At 45.1% G+C, this 13,433-nt stretch overlaps 1 protein-coding gene across 1 annotated transcript in view; it reads right to left on the minus strand.

The window, feature by feature from the left end:
* Nucleotides 1-13,433, minus strand: part of PLXNA4 (plexin A4) — a 451,631-nt gene that overhangs the window by 141,501 nt on the left and 296,697 nt on the right. The window contains exon 5 of the mRNA XM_065743801.1: nt 13,135-13,235. Within this exon, the coding sequence (XP_065599873.1) occupies nt 13,135-13,235 (101 nt within the window). The remainder of the gene's footprint in view (nt 1-13,134; nt 13,236-13,433) is intronic.

Here is a 13,433-nt window from a genome sequence, read left to right on the forward strand (position 1 = left end):
TGTCCAGGAATTGTTTGAAGGAGCAATAGTTGGACAAATCAAATTATATTCTAGTAATTTTGCAGTGTAGGAAAACTACGTTCCAGTATCTAAATGCATTCCCTCCAGTTCTATATTTGCTACTTGTAATGTTTATCTGTAGTAGCCCTGTGATGTCAGCTAGAAGATCAAGTCCAGAGTTAGTTGGAGTGGGACACAGATGGCAGATTGAGGCTCCTACATTTACATTAGTCTTTCCTATGTGCAAGCTGGCATCTGAGTTCCTTAGATGAGAGAATTATTCTATACCGTCAGCAGAACACAGAAACTAATTTGGCTGATCTGACAAAAAGGTTCAGTTATGTTGACCACCAGGATGGGATCCAAGATAGCCAACCAGGGCTGGCAAATATGGAAAACTCGGTCAATGGATATGTTTCACTAACTGAGTGGAACCTTGTACCTCCCAGCCAGAAACCTTCTTCTAACTTACTCACTAAATGCCCAGCTTATACTCTTTTGGGTATATTCCTCCTTGGTTCAATATGATCCACAGTTTAAACACCCTTTCTCTTTCACAGGTCCTTGTGTCTACACAAGAAATCTAGCCACCTTCGTGCCCATCTTTTTTTTTTGCACTCAGTGAGACTCATGTCAGTCTCTTCTCATGCAAGAAGCCCCCTGTGAGCCCTGATGAAAGTTTGTCCTGACTCCATTTCTTCTTTCTACACACAGCAGAGACGCTGAGTCCTAGCCTGGTGCCTTAATCAAAAGAAACTCCATGCCATTAATGCTGTAAAATGTAAATCAAGACAATGGGGGAAGACACCTGGTCCACATCTCCATTCCACAATTCTACCAGAGCAATGACCCTGTGTCTGGAGTCCCCCCAAGGTTATGCCATTGTAATCCTGATCAGATTTTCTGCTCTGTTTGTGTCCAAACTGTTGAGAAAAGTGAGCTAACCTTCATGCCAAGTACCCGAAGGGGGTAGCTGCAGGAGTGACAGGCAGGCCAACAAACTGCCATCTCCTTTCTGAGAGATGTTTCATCCTCAAATAGCTCTGACATGACAGAGATTAGTTGTTTCTCATATTTAAAGGTATGTTATTACACTGCTTGCCCTTAATTTTGGGCTTCAGTAAGCTATCAATTTTTCGATACTTTATATTATATTAATGATATCACGATCATATCAGAGTAGCAGTGAATTCCCATAAACTTTCAGGCAGTAACACATTTAATAGATACTTTAAGTATTAATTGATTTTGCTATATTTCATTCTGTATGTGTTTTCTCTTTCTCTCTTTTATCTTCTTTCTTTCTTTCTTTCTTTAATTATGAACAGTAAATGCCCTAAACATACAGGCAAAGAGAGAATTCAAATCATTTACTTCTCCTCTGAGTTTTTAATTTGGGAATGGGGGCAGTGAGAAAGGTTTTCTGCTCCAGTTCACTCAAATCAATACAAGATTAAGTGAAACATTGAATAGTGGGACTGATATGTTCCTGAGCAGCTCAAGAGGCAGCTGAATGATATTTTGTCAATTGGCCATATGAGCTTATGCTATAGGTCTGATCTCCTAACGTTCTTGCCACCCCCTGCAGACCTTCCATCAGCTGAAGCTGGAAGAGTCCATTTTTTTTGCCTCTGGTCCTTGAAAGCAGAGAGAGAAACTGTGAGCAAACACTCATTGATTGTCCCAATATGAATTAAGCTCCTAATGTTCAGAAAATCATCTAAGTATACCATGTCCCTTCTCAGAGAGACTGCAGCATTCTGATACCTGAAAAGAAATTTTATGATTCAGTAGACTTAAGATCGAAAAATCATTTTACTTTCTGGGTTACTTATAATCTGAAAGTTAGTTGCAAGCTTGTTTTCAGGATTAGAAAGTCAGTTGCTTATTTTCAGGATTGGGTGAAAAAGGAGGGGATCGGACTGATCCACTCTGGTCCATGTTTGCAGTTTTTCCCTGAGAACAGCACAGAGTTAAAGCTCTTGGCAACCCTCCCAACATCATCCTCCTACCATTATTAACTGGCTGGCTCCTCGGGGGCTCTGGGTGGAAGTGGGCCAGAGAAGCCTGCAAGGAGTTGAGAAAAGCCACCTCTAGCCCAGCCACATCTCAGCAGTGGCTCCAACAGAGATGCACTGCTCTGATAGTGCCTTATCAGGCCAGGCGATGCTTGAAGAGAGCAGGAGCAGACAAAATAGGAAAACATTATCTGAACTGAAATCCTGCCCCCTTGCCCTGCACAAAATTAGCCAGTGTTCATTTGGCAGGGCTGGCTGGTTAAAACATCTCTTCCCAGCAGGCGCTGGAGGCAGGACGTGTCCAGCAGCCTGTTCCCAGCTCAAGGGAAAGGACAGCTCATAGGGGTTCCTTTCAGTGCTGCCACTAAGAAATCTTGAAAACAAAACTCACATCTCTTCCTGGTGCAGGTCTTGGTCCTGGAAGATTGAGGGTGTAAGGTGAAGAAAACACTGAAGTTCAGCTAGACTCATGTCTGATTATAAAATCACCAGGGAGTGATATGGAAAGGGCAGGACATAGAGCAGCATGACCTAAGAATGCTTAAGAACCTGTTATCGGGACAGGACACAAGTATGAACTACTCAAACCTCCTCCTGCAACAATGTCTGGTTCTCCTGTGGTCATCTCACCTTGTTCCTGAGCCATCAGAGTGGGAACTCAATGACACAAGGAAGAGCCTGAAGACTCATTTCACCCAATTCCTTCCTCCATCAATCTGCAGACACACATCTGAAGCATCTTAGCTTCTTTTCCATTCCTACTACAGAGGTACAGAGGGAGAGGGAGAGAGGATGATGCTGCATTGCATCTGGGGTCAGCCACCCCTACAGAACCCATCCCCAGGGGAGTAAATCCTCGAGAGTCAGGATCCTGCTGCTGCCATACCTACTGCATAGTTTGGTGCATAGCATGGCTTTGGGATTTGCATTCCACTGCTTTTTTTTTTTTTTTTGCAAGAGGGAATGATGATCTAAATAACATCCTGCCATTTTCTGCTCTATTCCAACCCTCTGCCACACTTCCCAGACCTAGGAATGAAGCAGGGCTGGAAAGAGGAGAGAAACAGGCACATAACAAACACCCCCAGCCCCCAAACCTGCACTTAGCATCAGCACTGAGCAGACAAGGGAGAAGCCTTCCAGGCATGGGCGAGCTAGATTGAGATTATTTTCTTAAGGTGTCTCAATTAAAATGCAGATCTGCTCTTGTGCCTGGGGCAGAGGGGCAGGAGGCCCTGGGAATGAGATATGGGAGGGAGAAGCAGCACACAGGGGGTTTAGTCCATTCCTCTCTGTCCTGCCTGCCTTAACCCTTCTGGTGCCACCTCTCTGATAGCCAGACAAGGACATGGGGTGATTTGGTTATGTTCAGTGCACTGAGCATCTGGCCATGTCTGCTGCTACTCCTTCTGTTTTAATTAAACAAACTCCAAATTTACTCAGCCTCTGGTGAGATGAAATTAAACTGGTCATGCTTTATAGCCAGTACAGTCTGGGAGCCTTCCATCACCACGTCTTGCTCCTTGTAGGACTTTGGTGAAATCTATTCATATTCCAAAGTTCTCTAATGCTTTGGACCTCACAGCCTCCTACAAGGGAGAGAAGAGCTGTTATTCCTCTCTTACAGACAGGAGGCTAAGCCACATGGAAATTAAAGATGGGAGTCACTATAAATTAGACATTTTTTATGTAATTATTAAAGTTTTCCCAAAAACTAGTAGGAGAAACCAGCACTTCCAGGAAGCTACTCGCCCCACTAGCAATGAACACTTCTGGGCTACAGTGGTGTATATTAGGTCAGAAGAAGTCCTCCTGTTCAAGAATCAGAACTTCTCCAACAAGAAAGTTAGCAGTAGATAAGATAAACATCATCCTAATAAACTTGTCCAAAATCATGCAAAATCTTTCACAGTCCACGTATCTTCAGTGTGAATTGAAGATGAATGGAAAGAAAGCATGTTTTCTTTGTATCACCTGATTTCTCACATCCCAACATGTCAGCCAACCCAGTTTAACTCTGACTCCAGGGTTTAGACTATTAAGACTTCCCATTACCACTGGAAGGAATTACTGTGGCCCAATCTATCAGTCATTGGAACAGAAGGCGAGAAATGTTGTTCCATCTCCAGATCTGCCACTCATCTGCCACAAAACCAAACTCATGTCAATATGTTTTCTTTTCCCGCTCTCCTCAGTGGCTGATCTGTGCTGTTGAGCCCTGCAGAGAACTGTAGCACTGTGTGACACACAGCTATGGGAAGGATTGGCAGGGTCCATTTGCAAGACTTGAATATTGTGTTATAGATCAGAGAGGGACTTCTATGTCACCTCACAAGGTCAGACATCAGGCTGTAGTCTGGCTTTTGTAATTCATGGTAGTTAAAACACCTGTGTCTGCTTTCACTGATGGTCCTCTGTCTTGATATTATACTGTTCAAAAACTTCTGAAGTGAAAGTTTGAGATGGAAAGTGATGGAAGTCAAGATATTTAGGAAAAGAAGATGTTGACTTGCTCAGTTCCACTTAGAAAATGAAAAAAAAAAAAAAAGTATATTGCTAGGGGAAGGAAAAAGAGACTATACTCATAGCAAAGCAATGAAGATCTCCCTACTAAATCAAAAGACCCAACAACAGAAGGAGATAATTAGCTTCAACCTCTGGAGCATCTGAAGCTTTTATCCCCAGGACCGTGATGCTGCATGGAGTGGTGATAAAATATCCCTGATACAGAAGCCAAATGGAAAAGGATCAGCCCCTACGTCTCTGCTTCGGTGAATGAGTGCAATAGGGAAAATTAGGGGCTGAGGACATTCGTGTTGGTGAGAGACAGAGGGAATATTCCACAGAATCACAGAATCGTAGTTGGAAGAGACCCCTTGGGATCATCAAGACAACCCCCCCTGCTAAAGGAAGTTCCACACATTATGTTGCACAGGACATTTGTTGGCATGTCACTGAATGTGGGAGTGACATAAGATAATGGGTGCATTTGTGGGTAGGAGTGTTTATGTGCAGACTCATGGAGAATGCATGTCCAGATAAACAGATATCTTAAAGATTTTCAGCAAGAAGAGCTTCCTGGAACCGTCCTCCTCTGCACCCAATTCCCCTCTGAGATACATCACAGGTTGAAGATGATGAAATCCCACTGAAGAAACAGTGGAAGGCAGACAAGCCCCCACCTTGGGGACAACTCATTTGGCATGCCATTTTCCCTCACTGGCAGATCATGGGCTGCAGATGCACCAGGGAGCATGTGACAGCAAGACAGACAGCAATTCCCTGCAAAAACCCAGCGACTGAGAATGAGATTTTTGTGCCAGCCATATATCACAGCATTCACCGAGTCCACTCCAGAACATGGCACAACCTTGCAGAAAAGTCTAGCCATGTTTTATTGCAAATTAGGACTCTAGAGGATTTGAAAATTCAGAAGAACCAGACCCAGGTTTTGACCATCTTTGAAGTACATGAGGAGAGGACACTGAGCTTTAGCCCCATTTTGCTGCTCACATGTGGGAGTCCAATGTCACTGAGATGTCCTCAGGACTTCGACTAGCTTCCATTTGATCTCCAGTACACATCTTGTCTGATGTATAGTCTGATTTTTGGGTGGTTCTGTGTGGAGCCAGGAGCTGGATATAATGATTCTTACGAGTCCCTTTAACAGAATCACAGAATTGTAGGGGTTGGAAGGGACCTCTAGAGATCATCTAGTCCAATCCTCCTGCCAAAGCAGCTCCCTAGACCAGAAAGAGACTCTACTACCTCACTGGGCAGTCTGTTCCAGTGCTCCATCACCCTTACTGTGAAGAAGGGTTCAACTCGGGATATTTTATGTGTCTATGATTCTAAGATCTGACAACTTTCCAAGCTGTGCATGTAGGTCATACTGCTTTCCCCTGTCCCTGCTCCCTCCCTAGCTGTTACTCTAGCTGTGTACTGTGAGATATATGGCTATGGCTTACACTGGTGTGTTGTATATCAGAGGAAGGCTGGTGCTGAGATAATGAGGATGTATTCCCTGTCAAAGATTCTGCATACATGAGATCCTCTAGAAGGAGGTCTCCAGGTACCACTGCGTATCATCATTTTCTTATTGTTTGCCCTGGCATAAGGCCTTCCTCTCAGCCCATGACAGACCATGCAGCCATGTTTTACTTCAGAGGAGAAGAAACGTAAGAGATCTTTCACTGAAAATGCTGAATTTTCTGCAATACTAAACCTGAGCATCTAATATTTCTGTGGTGGAGACAAACCCCAAGTAGGACACCTAACTCACAAGGCTGCATTGTCAGAAATCTTCTGCTGGAACCCGTTGCACAAACTAATTATCTTCCCTTTCCTCCCTACTGCCCTCTAGCAAAATAAGCTAATCAAGGAAGAAGGTTGTTATCAAAACGCATTTACCACACGCCTGTGTCTTACAGTCCACAGTGCCCAGTGCTGCCTCTGAATTGCTTGAGGCAAGCACATCCACAAAGATAATCAATCTGTGAAGGGCAAAACTCTGTCCTGCACTGCTAGGTAGACCAGGGCAGCAAAAGTGCTCCCAAAGGGATGTCATCTAGGGAATGGAAGGATGCCTGCTTTGCTGGATACAGGGGTGGAGCGATGTACAGAGATGGGTCAGCTCTCCAGGACTGGTGATCACCTGTTCTGCTCAGAGCTATAGGGATGGTTTAGAGTCATTTGTTTAATGTCATCGCCCATCTGTAGTAAAATGGCATTCCCAGGAGCCTCTGTTTCAGTCAGGGCTTTATTATCATCAATAGGCATGCTCCCCATCCCAAGAATTTCTTCTTGCAGGAACTAAGAGCCCTGATCTCATTTCAAAAGGCCATTGGAGAGCTGCCACATGTGGGGCTATTTCGTCTGTACTAAAGGAGAGGCAATGCCCAGGTGTGAAATGATGGGTACTTAAGCTATACCTCAGCAGACAGATTAAAGATTATCTGGGCTCAATGCAGAATGCTTAATGGGCCACTGTCACTCCACAGAGCCCCCCTGCTGTGTGCTTCCCTCTGTGCACAGGCTGAAATGCTGTCTCCAGTTTCGATAACTACCTGAGAAGAAGTGGGAATCACCCTGTGCCAAGGCCAATTGTGGGAAGATGACTCCATCTTCCCTTGCGATCAGATGGAGAGGCTCACGGGCCATGTGCAGTGCTGTCTGCATGCCAGCTGTGACTGGAGAAGAGTCAAATCAAGCAGAATTTGGAGATAAAGTAGCTTGGTAGCTGTTTACTCCTGCTTTTGCCACCACTGAGTAACACACTGGTGGCTGCATCATTGCTGACACTGTTGATCAACTGATTGGAGGCTATGAAACCAAATGAAAGATTCTGGATTTTTTGCTATTATTGTTTTCCACTTCGCTTTTCTTTTTCCTCATCATGTAATAACAGCACATACCTGGCACTCTCCTGTTCCAATGATCATAGAATCATGCAACACCCTAAGTTGGAAGGGACCCATAAGGATCATCAAATCCAACTTCTAAATGATAAATGTCCCCATATATCTCAGACACACAGGGAAGCCAAACATAGTAATTGCAACAGCTCTGAGGTTCCCTATGATTTGGAAAATCGGCCCAGCTGATTACAAGTTGCCAAGGCAATGCAGGATTTAAGTTGGAAATCATTTGTTCCTTAGGTGCCTCGGCCATAAATGTCAATTGACCTTTGATTCCCAGTGCTCTGAAGATAGATAGAACCGTCCTATGTCAAAATGATGTTGAGACAGGAAAGGAGACAGAAATCTTATGCTGAAAGCAAACGTCCTAGCCATGACTGCCAAGAATTCCTCATCATGCCAGGCAAAAGCAAAGCACTTACAATTGCTACCTTTCTGATGGCACTCCAGTTTGCACCTTAGGAAAAAAAACAGCATGGAGAATACGGCTCAGATCCTGGTTTCTTACAGTGGAAGAGTCTGAGAGTCTGTAAGATCAGAGGTTCCTGCAGGAATCAGCAAATCATGCTTTGATCAGTATTTGTTAGAGCTCATGATGGCACAGGACTGAGTGAAGTACTCCACCCTCCTGCCCTGCTAGATACTAGTGCCCCTCTGTAGCAATTAGGAAATCCTCCTTCCCCTGCAGAAGTGAAGTCTGGAAAGGAAAAGAGGAGGTGAAGGGGCAAAAGAAACGATCTCACCCTGAAAGACAGTCACAGTCAAGCAAGAAAAAGACCCTTCAGAAAAGGTCTTATTGCAGCATCTGTAGACGGCTTAGGTTACCTGAGCCTCTCTAGTGATTCAGAAGACTTTGACCAAGAAAGTTAAAGCCAGGGATGATCAATGAGCCACTGCAAGCAGCATCGCATCGGGTTACCAGCTGAGACGAGACAGTGGAAGCTGCACTTTGTGACATTTTTTTTCCCTGGTCTGGCAATGAGTCTGAGGAAGGATTACAAACCTCCCTCCTCCTCCACACTAATCTCTCATTCTCCAGAAAACAAATTAAGTGCCACTTTCTTCCATATCGCCTCTGGAATGGAAATCTCTGTGTACAGAAGCACCCTTCATCTACAAAGCATCTGGGAAAGAGTGGGAGAGTAGAAGGACACAGAGGGCATAGAGCTCAGATGCCAATATAGATGTCTATTGCCAGATGACAGCATAAAGTCCTTCCAAACAGCACTTATCTTTTGTGGGGGAAACAAAAAAATTCTCATCTGACTTCTCCAGTGTTTCATAAACACCTCTGCTACACTTATAAAGTTAATATGTGGTCAGATCAGTGTGATAGATTTTATAGTCAACCCACCTAGAGTCCACAAAACAGGTTCAGAAAGGTGGTTGGTATAACCTATATATCAGAACTCTGGTATCGCTTCACTCATGAGGGGAGGATGACTACAGGGAGCCATGGCATTCAAATCCCACATAACCAAATCTCCTGCTACCAGCTCTGCAGCTGGGGTACAACTGGGGTACAAAAGCAATGGAGACAGCTCAGTTCCCTAACTGAGGTTTTAGGGTGCCAAAAGGAGACACAGAAAATAGCAAAGGAGTGCAAAAATCATTTTTGAACCCCAGATCTGCTCCCTCCTGGAATAAAAATCCAGAATAAGAATGAGGTACAAATGAATAATTCTCCAATTATTAAATAAATAACCCCCTTCTAAAATGGCTTTAAAAATATTTCCTGTTAAAAAAAAAATTCCCCTTTAAGTTGAAAAAAAAAAAGTTATGAAATAGCACAAAGCCTCCCTGAACTGAGGACTGTTTTCCTGTATGTTTGCAGCTAATAATCTTCTGGCCAACAAGACCTCTTTAGCAGCAAGGGCAAATCCCAGAACAGAAGGAGGGTAGTGCCTGGGGGCTACATCCTCCCTTAAGGACAGCTTGTGCACGCTCCTTGACTCTCAATCCCAGAATTTGAGAAATGCTACGTGAGGATGAAATGAGACAGCACGACCAAAATTTAGAAGGGGCAGTTAAAAGGACAGAGCCTGGGACAGGTCCCTTCTTCACCCAGCAAGGTCAGTCCACTCCCACTTTATAAAGTGTTCCCTCTCCCTGCAGGGCTGCTGCTGCCTTTTTGCCTCAAATGTCCATTTTTGGGGGGCAGCTAGGGTGTTAAGCATGACACAGAGACATGATATAGGGCTGAAAACTTGTGTGGTCACCATGTACCTGTGGAACAGTGCTTATTCATGTCTGCTCTGGTGCTGGTGGTGGATCACAAAGGGATAACGAGGGCCTTATCAGCTGCAGAAGGCTCTGTCCCATCTTGGGGGCCAAGAGCCTCTCCACCCTCAGCCCCTCTGTGCACGATGGGGGAAGGAATCAGAGGAGGGTGGTGGTTTGGATTCGGACAGAGTGAAGAAACTCACAAGGGGTCAAATACTGAATTGTGTCTTTGGACACAGCTGTACCCAGCAAAACAAGATGAAGCTGCAATTCATTTTGGACTTAGGGAAGACTGCCCTGCTCTTGTCCCTCTCTGCAGCCCACTCTTCAGGCTGGTGACATTGCTGCGACCTTGTGACAAGACACCGTGTGCCTCCATGCCAGCTATCAGCTCTTCAGCCTTGTTCCTCAACTACCCTTCCCAGTTCCCACCCTGGCCCCTCACCCTCCCCTGGAGACTCATGCAGCAACTGAGTGCCACATTTTCAATTTACACCAACTAAATGATTCATTGCCGCCTAAAGAGTCCTGAACAGAGCCCAGGAGGGGAGCTGAGCTATAACAGGGAAAGGGAGGGGGGGGGGGGAGACAAGATTGAGACTAAAGATACAGAGATGAAAAGCTCCGGTGACCTGCTCTATATTGGCTCTCCTCAAGGCAGAAGCAAATCAATGCCCCCCTCCTTTCTCCTGCAACCGTCTGTGGGTCTGTCTGTCTCTTTCTCTCTCAGTGGACTCGAGTTTCTCGGTGTAAGGTTAGGACGGCAGAGCTGAGGAAATCGATTCCTGAGCCCTGGCACACAGCCCTTTGCACAGACAGCCCAGCTCTGCCACGAGGTGCTGGGTGCACAGCTGTCCCCAGGTGTCCCCAGTCCTCCCCGGTGTTTGGAAATGGGAAAAGTGTCTGCATCAGCCCTTAGAGTGTGAATCCCAAAGTATGAGTGACCTGAATGGGAGAAACAAAAGGATGTGCTCATCTTAACGGTTTTCAGTCATTTCCCAGCCCACCAGTGTTTCTCATGATGGTTTATACTGGAGGCAAAGGAAGTGTGAAGTGGATGGATGGCCTTGCTTATAGGAGATCTGATTTCCAGTTTCATTCTGCCACAGGTCTTGGGCAGTCTATATGCCTCCTCCAGCACTTCCAAAAAACAGCTCCCACATCAGTACAGTTAGATTCAGAAAATCTCCAAAATTCCTCTTAGGAGGGAAAAGAGAAGGGTCAGCACACAAGAGGGGAAATACTAAGGCAAATTTCCCCAGAATTCCTTGTTCAGGATTTGCTGACCACACATCACATATGAGGAAAAGTCTGTTAATGAATCTTAAGGGGTTTTGTTGAGCAAAAATAAGAGCAATTAATGGCCTCAGTATTATGGCACTGTTACGATGAATGTCCTGCACAGCTAAACATTGCTGAATGGGATGCAGATGGCTCCTTTGCTTTTAGGGCTCTCTAGAAGGATAAAAAAACTTGGGCCCAGAGAGGAACACAAGGTTGAACTGAAAAGCCCTGCCACACTTGAGCTGGAAAGAAGATTTCTTGCCTGCAAGGGAAATCAGAAGGAAGGAAAAGACAGGAACGGGGCTGAAACATTTTCTTTCCAATTGCTTCAAAAAAATCCACAGGGACCTCAGTGACCTTGCCACTGTTTTACAAATAAAGAAGCAGAAGTTAAGAGACCACATGGAAGAGGACTTGAGGACCTTGCTGCCCACCCTGATCTGGGTCACTTTAGGGAGAAATCTCTGCTTGAAGGACTGAGTTTGCATGAAGATTTCTTGTTCTAGTACAGTCAAGGCTGCCATTCTCACTTATCACCAGCCACAACATTTCTGTCACTCTTTCACAATTTGTTGCTGGGCAATCTGCAGTTGTCTCTGCCCCTTTTCACTCCTTTTGGGAATTTATTGTCGGGTGTATTGATTGCTTGTTGCCACTGACCCTGGATGGCAGGAGATGAAATATCTAGCATTGATTGTTACAGTACAATCAATGGCCAAATTCATGCTTCCATACAGTCTGTACTGCCCTTCTATTAGTAACATGTAATGCTCCATAGGACAGATGCAAGATATGAAAGGGAAACATACTATAGAGCTATATATCAGTTGAAAATATCCTCAGGTCAGCAGGTCTTAGAGTGAAAGTTGCAAGGCTCTGTACTTATAAGATCACAACTTAAGTTTGCCAAGGACCCCTTGAAATTATTCCAAAAGCAGAGACAAGTTTGGAGCTGGGTCATTTAGGGAAAGAGCATCCACAGAAGATCAGGATATGATACACGTTTGTTGCCTTTTTGTCTGCTCCAGAAAGGAGAGGTAGGAAAGAGATTATTTCCAACTGGATCACTGTCTCCACAGGTAGACTTTGCAATGCAACAACAGTTTTGTGGTGAACTCAGGGGAAAAGGTAGACACTGCAATAGCAGAGTCCATCAGAGTAACCATCCATTGCTGCCAAGGATGCTGAGGTTTGGAGTGACAGCACCCTGCAGAGCAATGCTCAGCTGGAGACATTTGGTTAGGCAGTTCCACTGCACTTTCCAGCCACTGTCTCTGCTGAGAGGTTCTTGGCAAATGAGACCGCTCTGCCACTCGTAGCCAGGAGCTCAGCCAACCTGACACCTCCTTCTGCACAGCTTTGGCAGAGGGCTCTCTGCAGGAGGAGATCACTGGCACTGAAGGCTGCAGAGAGGGAACTTCAAGATCAATAACATCATTAAGAAAGTCTACAGAAAGCAAAGCCAATGAGCTAATCTCCCCATCCTGGGGACAGACAGCTGGATTCATTGCTTCTTGTGAGGCACTGAAGAGGGCAGCATTGCAGAATAGTGTAATAGTGAAATGAGATCTCTTCTTGGCCTGTTGCAGAGAAGCCCAAGGATATGGATACAGATAACTCTGCTCATCCTCAAGATTAACACTGTTCCACAGTAAGGTTGGAAGCTTTACTGTTCCCTAACTTGGATCAAACCCTTGAGTGTTATTAGAGATCTGATTTCCACCTAAGAGCACTGACGAATGTGAAACAGGTTCAGCCTCACAGTGGAAAGTTACAAGTGCTGAGATAAGTTTGAGACTGGCTGTTAGCTAGGGCCCAGCTTCCATAATCAGTGGAAATAAGAAAGTATTTGTCACACAGAGAGAAGCTGCTGGAGGGTTTGATTCAACACATATGGGGGTGGATGGGTATTTTCCTGGTGGAGTCAGAAGACTATTGATATGGCACTTTAAGAGTTCTGATCAGTCTCTACTGACCTTTCTCTTCCATTTTCAGCTAAAAAATGTTTCTTGATTAAACAAAGTCTCATCAAATCCTAGAGTCCCAACAGGAGCTGTCTGTGTGACATCTAAGCTCATTTGGCTAAGCCAGGGACCAAGATGGCACTTTACATCTGTTACCATGGTTGGAGAGGGAGACTGGCTGGGCAGAAAGGAGGGCTGGGATGGTGACAAACAACAGCAGGTACTTACGTGTTGTGAAGCACACACCATCCACAGTGAGGGTCTCCTGAGCCCAAGCACTCGCTGCAGGTTTCATACTGGCTGCAGGACTCTACAGGCACCCGGGTCAGCTGCAGGAGGAAAGAGAACAAATTATCAGGATTTTCATAGGGCTCTGTAATGGTCTTAATGTCTTGGCAGAGGTGCCACCCTCCCTCTCCTTTTCCTCTGGTGCTCATCATCCAAAAGGCCATCCCTGCTGAGCTAGCAGACCTAAGACAGATTCAGGGATACGGTTGCAGATTGCTCTAGAATTCAGCATGGTGTAA

Source organism: Cyrtonyx montezumae, unplaced genomic scaffold (assembly GCF_038088225.1).
Source record: "Cyrtonyx montezumae isolate F1298 unplaced genomic scaffold, pur_monq_1.0 scaffold_3, whole genome shotgun sequence".
Taxonomy (NCBI): domain Eukaryota; kingdom Metazoa; phylum Chordata; class Aves; order Galliformes; family Odontophoridae; genus Cyrtonyx; species Cyrtonyx montezumae.